This window comes from Malaclemys terrapin, chromosome 12 (genome assembly GCF_027887155.1).
Source record: "Malaclemys terrapin pileata isolate rMalTer1 chromosome 12, rMalTer1.hap1, whole genome shotgun sequence".
Lineage (NCBI taxonomy): Eukaryota > Metazoa > Chordata > Testudines > Emydidae > Malaclemys > Malaclemys terrapin.
Window position 1 is genome coordinate 9,673,701 of NC_071516.1, and position 14,971 is coordinate 9,688,671.

The following is a 14,971-nucleotide window of genomic DNA, read 5'->3' on the forward strand; positions in this document are numbered from 1 at the left end:
TACTATATTTCTTGGTGGTTTTGCTTTGCATGCCAAGAATCCCAAATTACATTACTCTCTAAGACAAGAAACAGTTTTATTTGCTTCTTTGACATGCCTTTGTGGTGTCTTTCTGCGGACTTTCCATAGCAGGGATTGATTGATTGGTTTTGCCGATTAATAGCTTTGTAAGTGACAATTTTTGTAATCCTGGCTTTTTATCTTTGACTAAATGCTATGTTTATAATTATTTCAAAGGAAAAATAAAAGGGGTGATCACTACTAGACTAACTCAGGATAGCAAAGTTTTAGGCTGGAACTCATTTTTATGCCTAATCTATAAACAGCTACAAAATTGTGGTTTATAAAGGAAATGGCAAAAGCCTTAATGATAGCAATGCTTCTGAATACCAATGTAACACACAGATTGGCTCTTGATTTAAATTGAAAGGATTTATACTTTTATTTTTCTGCTGCATGGGTGACACAAATGGATTCCCAGATCCTACATGAGTACTTCCAGCCCTTCAACTGGGCCTTCCAGAAAATGACTGCTACACCAGTATGAATTTTAACAGGCTGTAGCATACCTGACCCTCAGCATAGCAGCTAGCCTCAACATAGCAAATGGAGCATTGAACTAGTCCCTGTTATTGGCTCTTGGTGTTACCAAAGGGTGGCAAATAGGAGCAGAGGCAGGAGACAGGCAATGGTAAAGCAGAAATAATTGAGCATTTGCACCAGATGGGAACAGAGGATAAGCAAGAGACAGGGCTGGCATGCAAAGAGTCAGTGTCCTGGAGTTATGTGATGTGTTGAGAAGGGAGAGCAGCAGTAGTAGTTGAAAATCTCAGTTTCTAATGACTATATGGTCCAGATGCCAAAACATTTGTTTCTCCTCTCTCCCTCCATGCACTTGCAATTTAAAATAAATAAACAAACAACATTAAGAGGCCATGAATGCAGTTCTATTTCAGACAAATATCGGCAAGAACAACATTAAAGACTGCTGCAGAAAGGAATTTTGCTCAACTAACAACTTTATTCATTTCACAGAAATTCACTTGGGAATGATTCTACTGAAGAAAATAAAGCAGCCAGTATTATTGACAAATATTTTGAGAAAAACAGATGTTTTCCTTTTAATTCAGTTCAAAACAAACTCTTTATGCTGCATGCTCTTGATTAAGTCTGATGTTTCTTTTAGTCTGGGAGACAAATCATGCCCACAGTTACGCCTGGACTTTAGAGGTGATGCACAGCAGAATTTTGGTCCCTTGTGTTTAAATTATTACCTCGTTAGAAGTTTCCCTTGCTAGAAGCTAGACAAGTACCATTCGCCTGCTAGCATCCATCTTTGCAGGCTGTTCCAATATTTCTATTTAAAGCTATTTGATCTACACAAAGCCCTTCTGCCAATTTCAAAAAAATACTTTAAAATGTCTCATAGTATCAGGGAAAAAAATGACATTACATGATACAAGGGTGATGTGGGCCATGGAAGTATCTAGATACAATCAAAAAGATAACCACAGTTTTTTTTACAATTACAAAATACGGTTTCATATAGAGAAAATACACAGAGATAGATCCTTCTGCCTCTGAGTCAGTGGGAAAACTCTCATTGACTTCAATTGTTCAGGATCAGGCCCATAGAGAACTTCATTTCTAGTCATTGGTCCTTATAAAGGATAAATCATTGAGCCATTGAAAAACTGGAGTTTTACAAATTCTATTCAAAGCATGTACTGGACACAATCCTGTAAACACATAGTACTTCAATGTGTTACCAGTATCCATGAACTGAACTAAATTTAGGTACCCTTCTTCCTCTATATTATTAAATTCTGGGTCTATGGAAAAAATAAAATGATTGAGGCTCCCCTAGAAAATCCCATCATCAATAATCCTTCTGAATCAGACTTTTAAGCCCCATCTACACTAGTAAATTCCCACTGGTGACTATCTATCTAAGGGTACGTCTACACTACCCACTGGATCTGCAGGTAGCAATCGATCTATCGGGGATCGATTTATCGTGTGTAGTGTAGACGCGATAAATCGATCCCCAATCACTCTTCCATCGACTGCTGAACTCCAACAGTGCGAGAGGCGGAAGCAAAGTTGACGGGGAGCCGCAGCTGTCGATCCAGCGCCACGAGGACGCGAAGTAAGTAATTTTAATTCGATCTAAGATACTTTGACTTCAGCTACACTATTCTTGTAGCTGAAGTTGCATATCTTAGATCGACCCCCCCCGAGTGTAGACCAGGCCTAAGGTACTCATATGGCCCCCATTTTGACAGCATTCAATTGCCTCACAATCTTTAATGCATTTATCTTCACAACACTTCTCTGAGGTAGGGTTCTGCTATTAACCCCAGTGAGCAGATGAGGTACCAAGAGACTAAGCGACTTGCCCAACGTCACACAGGATGTCTGTGGAGGAGATAATAGAAATCAGCAATGGGTCCATGTGAACTGATGGGGAGGGGGGAAGAGCTTAACCATTAGTGTGGGTAAATTAAACAATAACATTTTAAATACTATTTGAGAAAGCATTCTAGAGATTCCACACTGTTAGCAGCAGTTCAATGGGACCCCTGCTTAGTAACATGGCCAGCAACAGGTCACTTTGCTAATATAGATGTAGCTTTATGGTAACCAGGTCTTCTTGAGACTAGATGTTGATGTCAGTGGCTTAAACATAACACACACACACAGACACACACACATGTATTATAAAGGTTAACATCAAATCCCAAATTTGTCCCAATATTGAAAACAATATTGTCCCAGACATAACTAAGCCCCATCTCAGCATGCCAGGAAAAAAAATATGCTGCAAACAGAATTTTCTTCACTAGAATTTGCTGTTTCATTTCATTCTTCTCCTAAATATCACCTAGTCAGGCATGACTACTTTAAAGCAGTGCAATTCTTGAATAGTCAAATTACAGAAAAAAGAGAAAAAGCTGAATCGGTTGTTGAAAAAGCCAAGTAATTCAGATAAGGATCAGTTGCTTCCCCAGAATTTGAGCAAAATTGATTTTACTTAGGTTTGAAACTCTGATCTGGGAAGTAATATTCATTTAACAATACAAGAGGCTTAATTTGCAGGCTCTTAATAAATAATCTGGTCTCATTAAATTGATATCTAATTTTTATATTAGGACTATATGATATGAAGGATAATGCGCAATATGGATAAAATGCAATGGCTGCCTCCATCCTGAAATATTCAGTGAGTCAATGTATTGGTCCCAGCCTGGGGTCTTCCCTTGAATTCCCTATTTGTGTAGTGCATTCTGACTTGCAACAAACCTCAGGTGAAGATAAATACCTTTAAAGAGGCAACTATGGGGCTGGAGAAGCATTTCCTGGGTAGGATAAGTGGGGAGGCACCTTTTTCTGGAAAACCTCGGGCTTGAAGGAGGAGAGGACAAACCTATTGGAATGTGCCTTGAAGATTGCAGGAGGAGAAGTGGCCAGCCAACTGCCCACCAGTTAGACCAAGAAAGAGGGAGATGAACAAACAGCCCCTTCCCAAAATGTAAAAGATAGAAGACTGGTCAACATGTAGGGAAGAGTCCTGGGGCCCACCGAGCATTCACCTGGTTTCAGGTTTTAATATAAAACCTTGTAAAATTTATTAGGACAGGGTATGATCTTCTTCAATAATTCCCACTTACACTTGGATTCTTTTCTGTTCAAATACACTCCAAGTGGGGAACATACAGCCTAGTCCACTAGAAAGGTACAGTCACAGTTAACCAGATGGGGTATCAGAAATAGTTAGGACAGACAGTAGTGGAATTCCCCACTGAAGACACTAGGGCAGACTGTGGTTAGTACTAAATATGGGACCAAGTAACCCTCCCTTTGCTTCCTCGAAATTCTAGCACCAGACATATCAAAGGGGCATAATACGACATGGCAGAAGACAAGGCGATGACTGTGCGCCCTTCTGTATGAATTGATGGCATGGAGGGGGAAGAGGCATGCACACCGCACTTCTAGAAGGTGATATGGAAGTTGCCTCTAAGGACCCACCCTCAGTGGCACTAAAGGCATTCTACCTGCCTCCAGCTTCATGGGCACAACATCTCCAGGGACTGATAGTGCGCCAGGACTCCCTCTTCCCCACTAAGCTTTAGAAGCCAAAAGCCACCAAGGAGGCCACAATGCACATCAACGACTTCAAATCCCAGGAGTCATTTTGGAGATGCTGAATGCACAGGGTTTTATTTTTTGAGTAGAAAGCATTCACGACAAATCTAAAAGCCTCAGCTAAACAATTGTTTCCATTTTTAAAAAACATTGGTCAAATTCATCTCTCTCTTTTTCCCCCTCCTAAAGAGACACGGAAGAAACCACTGCTTTAAATGCCTCCAGCATGCCATGTTTGTAGTTTCCTTTCAGCAATGAGCAGATTCATAAAATTGCTTGTGATAAAAAGTAATTAATCTGAGCCCCTCAGAACAGGAGGTTATGGCCTGGGGACTCACTATGAAGCGAAGTCCTTTAAATGTTAAACATTTCAGGGGCTATGGAATATTTCAGCTACAATCCTTATCGCTCTGATTATTTCTCCAGCAGCAGCTAGATGCAACTGATAGTGAACGAAAGAACTGGGGGGGGGGGTTGTTTTTGAAAGAAAGATCTAATCAAAAGGACGTAGGGAAAAATACAGCAACCCCCAGCCAAGCCAGAAAATCCTAGAGCAGAATCAGCTCATGAGTTAGGGAGTGTTGTGATCCAGGAACAACTGTCCTTTGAGAACTGAAAAGCCAGCACCGTTAAGTAAACGGTAGGATCATGTCCCTGACTCCTAGGTAGCCCTGCAATACCTGAATGTACTCCTGCCCCGCCATGTTGGCCTTGGCTTATCCAGTTGAACTGGAAATTTAGGGGCAGGGACCATGCAAAACCCAAACATTAGATTTCAGCCAGACTGACTGGCTCACTAATTTCTAAACCAGGCAAATGGGCACCGGGAATGAATGTAAATTAAATTCAGACTGGACTAAAATGACTGACAGTGGAATGGACTTCAGTGAACTAAATTAAATTCGGAGTAATCGGAAAGATACGTATGTCACCTATTCACGTTCAGAGCATACAATTATAAAAGCCTTGTAAACGCTAAGAGTACGTCTACAGTACATTGGAACTGGAGGGTAATTTCCAGCTCATGCAGACATGCTAAAAGTAGAAGCGTAGCCAGGGCAGTGCAAGCGGCAGAAGGGCTAGCTGCCTGAGTACTTACCTAGGGGTCAGACAGGATAGTGTTTGGGGCGGCTAGCCCCTCCTGCTGCCATCAGTCAGAGCAAATGTGGGCATGTCTACCCAAGCTCCAAATTCCACCTCTAGCTCCAGTTTAGACCTACCCTAAGACAATGGAGCAGAAATGATTGAGTTGTGACAAGAATGTCTTCATCAATGTTTTTCGTGTCATGAGGCCATCAGACATTATTCCCCATTCCACACCGGGAAAAAACTGAGGTGCCTTTCAACATTTTTTATGAAAAACAAGAGAGAGCCAGACAGACAAACCCTCGAACAGCTAATAGCCGGTGGTTAGAATGCTCACCTGGGAAGTGAGAGTCTCAGCTTCAAATCCCTGCATCTCTCACACACCAGACGAGTGATCTAGCCAATGGATTATGAGACCCCCCCATCCCAGAACAGACAAAAATCTGATAATCAGGGGAATCCCCTGGGATGTGGAAGATGCAAGTTCCCGGCCCTGAATCAGGCAGAGCTGGGTCTTGAACCTGAATCTTTCACTTCACACGTGAGTGCCCTGACTAGCCACGTTTTGCCCTGATGAAAGGCTAACTGAAACTTGATTCATTGTCATAGAAATGTTTTCATTTTGACAAACTGGCATTGTGTGTTAAAAAATTCTCAACCAATCCTAGTAGTGTTTTGTTTTGGTAGGGTTTTGTTTTGTGTACAGTAACTCCTCACTTAACATTGTAGTTCTGTTCCTGAAAAATGCAACTTTAAGTGAAACAATGTTAAACAAATCCAATTTTCCAATAAGATTTAATGTAAATGCGGGGGGTTAGGTTCCAAGGAAATTTTTTGGGGGCAGACAAAAGGCATTATATACTGTACAGTACTGTACTGTGGTGGGGAGGGCTTACCCCTGGGGCTCAGGGCTGGGGGTGCAGGGTCTGGGAGGGAGTTAGGGTGCGGCTTCTCTCCAGCTGGCTTTGAAGGGGAAAGCGCTGCTTCTCTCTGGCCACTGGTTGCACGGCTGCCCCTGCTCTTCCTGAGTCCTCCGGCCCATGCTCGCAGGGCCGCATTCTGAAAGGGGCTTTAGAGCTGCAGGCCAGGGCCCCGGGGCCCCCTTAGCCCAGGGCCCTGCAGCCCCTAAAGCCCATGTTCCGGGTGGCCCTGGGAGTAGGGAGGGGGCGGAGTTGGAGTTGGGGTGGGGATTTCAGGGAAGGGGTTGGAATGGGGGCAGGGAAGTGGTGGGAAGAGGCGGGGTAGGGGTGGGGCCTCATGGAAGGGGTGGAGTGGGGGCGGGGCCGAGGGTGGCGGGGGGGGGGGGGGGAGGTGTCAGTAAATGCGGCCCATGGTCCAATGTACAAGTCCTCATGTGGTCCTCGTGGTCATTTGAGTTTGAGACCCCTGCTCTACACCAATGGGAGAGAGTTCTCTCCCGCTGGCATACAAAGAACACCTCCGTGAGCGGCAGAAGCTGTGTAGGGGGAGAGAAGCTCTCCCGCTGATATAGCCCTGTGTACACGAGCACTTATGATGGTGTACCTTATGCAGCTCACAGGGGTGGTTTATGCACGCGCTGAGCAACATAAATGATGCTGACATAGGCTGTAGTGTAGACATAGTCTAAGCACTTTTTTTTTTTAAAACCAATGTAAGTGTGTCCACACTAGGGGATTTATACCACTTGAACTATACCAAAATAGGTAAAGCACTGCCACTTTGGTGTATGGACAGGACATAAGTCATTGAAGTTAACTAGATGTGAACAACAATAAACAAAAAGGAGTTTTAAACAGTTTCACTGAAAATCCCGTTCCTTCTCAATTGCTCCACTTTCAGCCTCCTGACTCTTATGGGAACCACACATGGCAGACACTCATCGTGAAACTTATTGCACTTCTGGGAGGTGTTCAGATGCTACGGGGTGCAGGCTGCGTAAGAACCTAAATAGACTAGAACTGTGATGTCATCCTTCCACTAGCTCCCCAGGCATCAGAGTCTTCACAGTGCAGACAATGCCTGAATTTTTAATGTAAAAACCCAGATGTTTAAAAAAAGAAGCGCAATTCAACCTTTCAGACTTTATAAAGAAGCATAAAAAAGGGCACCAGACCAAATTTGTTAATTTACTTTTGCAAGTCACCTTTCAATGACACAGCCCACTATTACCAGCACCCTACTTGCTACCCACCTCTCCTGCTCTCTGAGGCTAAAAGGTTATCACTCCAATACACCTGACCCCCACTAACCCAGGGATCAAACCCCTATGGTTGCTCCTGAACTCAGCCTCCAGGGCAGCATGCATCTCAGTGCCGCCAACCCCTCCGGATAGATGTTCTCACCAGTTTAAGTTAACATTAATTATTAACAAAGCAGAGGAAAAAGATACCAGCACAGTAATTGTCCTCTGCTACACTGCAGCTTGGAGATGGTTCAGTTTTAGCCTAAGGAAAAATACTTTAACCATCCTATTTTAGACATTACCATGCATCAGTGATCATGACTGTAAGTTTATTATCCTGAAAACAAAAACAACAGACAAAAATATATATGATTACATCCAAACAACTCATAATAGAAGAGGAAGGAGCAGCATTTCTAAGGGAGCCACTGGCTTTACAGATCACATCAGCTAATGCCCCACATTAAGCTACGGCGTTTGCAATGGGGTGCCATATACAGTATTTACAGCCCTATTGGGGAAAACTATTTAAAGCCTAATTAGTAGGAATTTTTTAGAATGCAAATGCTTTTCATTTAGACATAAAACAAAATGCCATGACATTTCTTCCATCCATTTATCATAAACATGTTAATTACTGTGTAACAAATAATTCCTGCTGGAATCGGTGTGTTTGGAGGAAGTCAGAGAGCTGAGTCAGGCAAATGAGATGAGCCACAAAGTAGCAGTTAATATCTTATGACATACTGATAATAAAACAAGGACTCTGTTAAAGCTTTTGTTGTCAAATTAAGGCTAAGCTATTTCCATTGGAATAACTCAATTATAAGACGTCATTATCTATTTAACTTTATTCAAACCAGGAATGCTAGGAGCACTTTTATTTTGATACATGTATTCATAACATATACATTTGTGGGCCAGGTATTACAAAGCTTAGCATGTAAATGCTGTATTTAGCATCTCACTGCTTTTAAGTAACCTTGAAGAGGCTTCATTTATTACCACTGAATCTTATTAACGTTGGCTGAAATTCATTCCTGTCCTGAGGTCCAGCACAAGGCCTATTGGACCACATCAATCCTTTGGGGGTAAATCCTCCGCTGGTGTAAATTGTCAGAGCTCCAGGGAAGTCAACTGCAAACTACACCAGCTGATAATCTACCCCCTGGAGCTAAGTAGAATTTGTGTTGGTCATCACAGAGGTACATTTCATCTTTTGAGAGTCATTTGCAAAAAAAAAAAAAAAAAAAAACTTTTTCCCCCTTGCATCCCCAAAAATCTTGGCAGGCCAAAATCTACATGCCTTTTTCACACAAACAGTCCCACTGAGCCTGAAGAGGAATTGCTGAATACTGTTGACAAGATGGTGGTAACTGGCAGAAAAGCTTTGCTTGGCTAGATAGTGTGAAACAGTACATATGCCAATCCATCAAACACGTTAATATAAGCAACATGAACCCATTTTGGGGCTGAACTATTGTGGAATACTTCACCCAGATGGAAAGAAAGAGGTAAACATTTTATGTTGCAGACACAGAGTGTTAGGAAGTAAAATTAAATGAAAACTGGAAAACTACCAATTTTGCATGCTTGAGTATATATAAGAATAACATAAGCACAAAGTGGAATTTTATGTAGCAGATTTTTCCCCCCAATTATACAAATTAATTAGATATATTTGTTTCTCTATGATAAACAGCAGCATGTATTTGAGTGCACAATTCCAAAGGTGTAAAGAAGACACTTTAACTATTGGCAAACACAATATTTGCACTTTTTTCTCTTTCCTATAGTTGACAAAATGCTCTACAACTGACATAACACCTGGCAATGTTACATGGCACACATTTTACATATGATGTGTATATATGTTTACATATATATTTAAATAACATATTGAGGGCCAATTCTCCTCCAAGTCAATGGAAGTTTTGCCATGACTGCAGTGGGAGCTCAACAGGAGACTCTAAAGGATAAAACCAGGGTTCATTATATACATATTTTTATTCAACTCAACTAGACTGACTGTATAAATATAATTTCATATTTATTTAAAGATGACATCTGTTATTGAAATTAAATGACAGCTACTCCATTGGCTTAGCTGGCAATAACTTTGAACTCTTCTAAACAGACCTTCTGCTCCATCCCTGTTGTCCACCTACACAATATGCAGCACAATTCATCAACAGCAAATTGTCATAAATACTCCTCCAAAGTAGCAGGCTAATGCTGTTATTATTTAGTAAAATGAAAAGTAGAGAGAAATATTTGGAAAACACTGTAAATCAATAGGAGTTCCCATAGCCAAAGGGTCAAAATCTAAATGCTCAGCTCACAGACTGATCATCAAAATCCTACAGATTTGATAGCAGGGGGGGAAAAAAAGAACTTTAACTATGTAAACACCTGGTAGCATTTCTATATTACTTTATGACTTATGGTATTCCTGGATTTGTCTATGTGACGTTTCTGTATAGTTATCCTTCAAATTAAAAATAATAAAGTTTAAAAAAAATCTGCTAATTGATGCCAGGGTCAGCCAGGTGAATTCCTGCACAGCGGAACTAAGACAACTAGGCTGAAAAACCAAACTGATTGCCAGACCATGGAGAGATAAAAGGGTTATATAACTGAAGCGAAATGCTCAGTTCCAGATGATGAAGCCAGAAAGAGAACTACAGCAATCCTGTATCTCTAATGAATCCAAATGGTAGAGCTAGTGTCAGCTATTTGGGTGGCGGAGGGAAGGGGAAGAGAGAGAACAGGACATAATTCCCACCATACTGGGAAAAGACCACAAAAGTGAGAAAATAAACTTGTGAGAAAGTTTACAATCTATTCAGTATAAAACATTGAACTTCAGTGTGCTGCTTAGCCCTTTTCAATGTATTGTGATTACAAAACTCCTATATCGCATCTGTTAGAGATTACCAGTGTACAGAGGTGTCATATTTTGTCTTAAAATATTGCCACAGCAGTAAAACAAGGATACATTTCCTGTATCATGCAAATATAAAGTTTAATTATTTTTAACTTGAAAGAGAAACAGATCAATACACAGGATAATCTATTGTCATTTGGATTATGAAGAGGTCTTAGAGTTTACAATCACAAAAGTGGTTATAATCCTGCAATTACTATCAAGCTAATCGGTAGTTTCTTCCTGCTTGTGTTTTCATGTTGTCAGTGGGGCAGTAATGAAAATGAATGCCACATTTGTGAACAGAATGTCTGTAGGCTTGTTTACCACATTTCCAACAACAACGTCTGCTTTATCATGCATTTCAAAGTAGGGATAATTTAAGGATCTTTGAATTTCATACATAAAAATACTCTGTAAAAAAACAAATCTAAAGCTTCTGCAACATGATGGGGGAGTGGGAGATTAAGATGTGAAATGGATGACATCACGTACTATATTCCAATAATTCACTTGAGTCAGACAATATGTGGACATGGAATGATTCATCTAATTCACAAACTACTACTCTCAGGTAAATCACTTCAGGCTTCATCCTCCTACAAACATTAGTCTATGGATTTCACCAGCAAAACCAGAAAATTCTGGCCTTTTGCCTCTCAGATCTCTAAGCACCTCTCTCCCCCACAAAGGGAAAAAAAAAAAAAAAAAAAGAATGAGCATAACAGATTTTCACTGCAGCATCTAGGAATCGTTTCATTCCACTTACCTTTGAGTAACTTCTGCCCTTCCACGATATTTTGTGAAACCAAAGCTGTGTAATCTTCTTCTGAAAAGCCAGGCTTGCAAGTGGGTCTGACTGTAAGATCCCCATTGTGCGCCTGCAGAGAACAACCAAAGGGAAACAAACAACATGACTTGTGTTTGTTATGATATTGTTGTTCAGGTGTTGAGGAGCAGGGGAATCTGAACAACAAAGCAATGTGCAATAAAAGATGGATCCGGTGAACCTGACAAGGAGTCTGTAGGAGTGGATCCAGACCATATTAGAACAATTAAACTGGACAGAAAATAGTGGCATGAAATACAATAAGCAATCGTTATTCATAGGAAGCCTGGTTTACTGGATATGATTAAAAGGGGTGGAGAGGAAGATCAGCAATTCATCAATGACAACAGTGCTCCTATAGTGCAGGCATCCTATGCCCTGATCTTGCAACCTTAAAAATCAGTGGGAGTTTTGCTATCCTTAAGGAGGATCGGGGCCCCACACTATGGGGCTGGACTGAGATTAAAAATACTTCAGCGAGCACTGGGAAGAGGAGCACCCGTCTGAATTTGACAATTATCCTGCCCACCAACTCCACCCCAGCCCCGGAAAGTCTCTTGAAGTTCCAGTGCGCGGCTGCTTTGCATTGGAGACGTTAAGCACCGGGCACCTCGCCTAGCAAATCAGGGCAGAACTGCTGAGCAATAACCACCTGGCAAGGAGCGAGGGTGCACGCAAGCCTGAAACACAAGCACATGCCCACGAAGGTTAATCGAGAACAGCCCCCCTAAGGATGACCCCACACCTGCTGCCCCGAGCCAAGGCAGCCTATTAGCAGCGCCCAGCCGCAAACCTGCCTGCCTTAAAGGGAAAGCGCCGCCTGAAAACTTGGCGGCTGCAAGCAACTTTCTCTTGCTCCAGATGCGACGCTCTCCGCCTTACCCCGAACCTAAGGCGGGGAAGGGGGCGATGTGATGCTCTCGGACTGCTGGATAACTGCCCCTGCTCAACTTCGGCCAAAGCACCAAGCACCGGCCGGGACAACTCCCCCATAAAGCTCCTTGTCTGCAAATAAATGCGGGTGGCCAGGGATGGTCTGAAGCTCTGGGGCAAAGAGAAGATCTCTCCCGAGCATTAGCTAATGGATACAGATTCCACATGGAAAGAACCCAGTGGGCGCTAGGCTCTCACTGATCAGGGCTAAAGCCCAGATACCCAGGGAACGTGTCCCTTTTAACTCAGGAAGCGTTTGCATCCAGACACAGACACACAAGCCCACGCAGACAGAGCCCCTCAAGCCAGGAAATGAGATCAGCTCCACTCAGGTGGATTTTAAAATAATTATGAACGGAGAGAAAGCTGCATTTAAAAAGAGGAGGAGGAAAAACACCCGGCTTGTCCTTTCAGATGAGCTTACTAAGCAGAAAGAAAAGCCAATGTAATCTCGGCTAGAAATCACGCTTGGGAGACAGATGCCAGCTCCTGTATGGGAAGTGCAAGAAAGCAGCAGCTCTGTGGACTCTGACGGTCTCCGGCAAGATGTTGCAATTAGGAAACATTTCAAAGGGGCTGACGGAAGGGAAGAAAATAGCTTTTGAATTTAAAACCGCCCAGTTGTTAGAAGTGTGCCCGCTAATGCCGCTGCAGTGGGGGGAGTATGCCAGTGTCCTCCCCTCCTCTCCCCCATCTCCGGGGCTGATAACTGGGACATGATGGACATTTCCCACAGATTAAACTTGGCACACAGGGGCTCAGACTGAAAAAATAAACAATGCCACTGGTTTCTAGAACCAGCCCTCCCCAAAACAACAACATTTTCCAGGCAACGTTCTAAGAATGCATCCACGTGATTGATAGATGGTTTATATATTATATAATCGGGGGGGGGGGTCGTTTGTTCTGTCTATTTGATAGGATTGCATCGAGAAATTGAAAACAAACTTTTCAAGCCACTAGCCCGTAGGACACACCAGGCCCAGTTAAACTATACCGTAAATGATACACCCGAAATAGGGAGGTTATAAAAATAGCTCCCGTGCAGGCAAAGGAACTACTTATGAGGATTTGTACTCCACGTTCAGCACTCCGGAGCCACACCATTCAATTCGGAAGACTCCATTCCAGAGTCTACTGCAAATGTGCATTAAAAATACTAGAGAGTACCCCGAGAAGTGAGCTCTGTATTGCAGATGCGGAGTACAGAATGAAGAATACAGCGACGAGCATGAGAGTAACGCGTACACAAGCCACCGAAAGTTGATCGTAGGAAATGCATATTCAATCGTGTGCAAGTTTTGTCAACCCCCTCAACAGCTCCACTGACAGGAGCCCTTTAATGACATCAAATGGTAGATGTGAAATTAAGCGAAGGACGCCATAAAAATGGCACACAGCAAATGCTATGAGGCAGCGGACCTCGATCTACCGAAGCTGCGGAACTCAGAAGTTAAAGGACGCTGCTCAGTGGTTAGCCCACCCGGCTGTGCCTGGTCCTCTCTCTGCCGCTGATCACTGCGTGGCTTTTACTCTCTCAGGAGTCGCTGCAACACCTAGGCACACCCCGGGAGGGGGAAATGCTGGGGCTCAAATCCCCGTTTGAGCCTCAGCTCTGAAGTTCCTGCATTTAGTCGCCTTAGAACAGCCTTCCCCTTATTGCAAAATTAAAGCAATACCCCCCCGCCCCCGAGAAGAATTGGCTGCACCGAGCTGTAACTGATGGGGATCTTCGTCTCGGCCGGCCCGAGGGGTACCGTGTTACCCCTTTGCCGGACAGACCCCCCCACTCCCCCGGTTTCCATGCAGTCTCTCCGTACAGGAGGTTTTGTCTGCCAGTGCCTATGAATGGCTCGGGAGAGAGCCGTGTGAATGCGTGCGTGTGTGTGTGTGTGTTCGCTCCGGCATGAGACACACAGACCTGACATTGTTGCACACACGCTCTGCAACAAGCGAGGAAATAACGCGCGTGCTGCCACTCGCTCCAAACATGAGATGAACCACACACACACAATCACACACACACACAATCACACACACAGAGAGACGTGTGGGATTCTCTAGCTGCAGGCAGCTCTGTGCCTGGCTCGCCAGACGCGCATCTCCCCAGCTGTATGCAGATAGCTCCGGGTGTGTGTAAGGAGCTATGTTCCCAGGCTACCCCCGCCCCCCCATGGCAGAAGGAGCCGAGCCCACCCCGGGGCGAGCCCCCGCTTCCCAGCTGCATCCTCTGGGCCACTCGGCGGCGTGGGAGCCGGGCACCCAACTTACCCTCGCCGAGCCACAGAAGGGAAGCAGCAGCAGAAGTAGCATTCCTGAGCCAATTGTCATTTCCCCGGCTGCGCTCGGACTCCGGGCTGGCACTCCTCCTCGCCGCTTGCCCAGCGCCCGGGCTGCCTCCCTCCAGCCTGCCTGGGCAGTCCCAGCGCCCCTGCTTTGCTTCCCCCGCCCCCGAAAGCAACTCGCCGGCTCCCAGTCCCCCCCTTCCGCTCGCCCGCTCTGAACTGCAGGTGAAGCGCGCTCGGTGCAGCTCTGGCGAGTCCCCGCCTCCCAAGCCCGGCCCACACGGCTCGGAGGGACAGGCAGCCTTAAAGGAGCCGCCTCGGTCTGCTCCTGGCTCTGGCGTGCAGCAGAAGCGAAGAGCCAGGACCAGGCTTCCTAGCCCCCTTCTGCTCCTGACACAGGCCAGGGTAGCACTGGGCAGCTTTAGGCGTGCCCCGAGGCCCAGGCTGACCCCTGCAGGAGGTACCCCTGTTCCACGTGTGCATGGCACTAGATATTGCTGTGTCTCACCAGGATCACTTGGGTAAGCGAAGGTAGGAAGAATAAAGAGAGGAAGTGATCCCCATGGGAGCGCCAGCCTCCAAGCAGGAGCCCCACAGGA

The 14,971-nt window shown here is 44.3% G+C and overlaps 1 protein-coding gene across 1 annotated transcript in view; it reads right to left on the reverse strand.

Moving 5' to 3' along the window:
• CDH4 (cadherin 4) overlaps positions 1-14,549 on the reverse strand; it is a 667,107-nt gene extending 652,558 nt beyond the window's left edge. Inside the window, exons 1-2 of the mRNA XM_054046370.1 lie at positions 14,359-14,549; positions 11,095-11,206 (exon numbers count right to left, since the gene is read on the reverse strand). Coding sequence (XP_053902345.1) covers positions 11,095-11,206; positions 14,359-14,418 — 172 coding nt within the window. The 5' untranslated portion in view covers positions 14,419-14,549. The remainder of the gene's footprint in view (positions 1-11,094; positions 11,207-14,358) is intronic.
• Between the last annotated feature and the right edge of the window lie 422 nt (positions 14,550-14,971).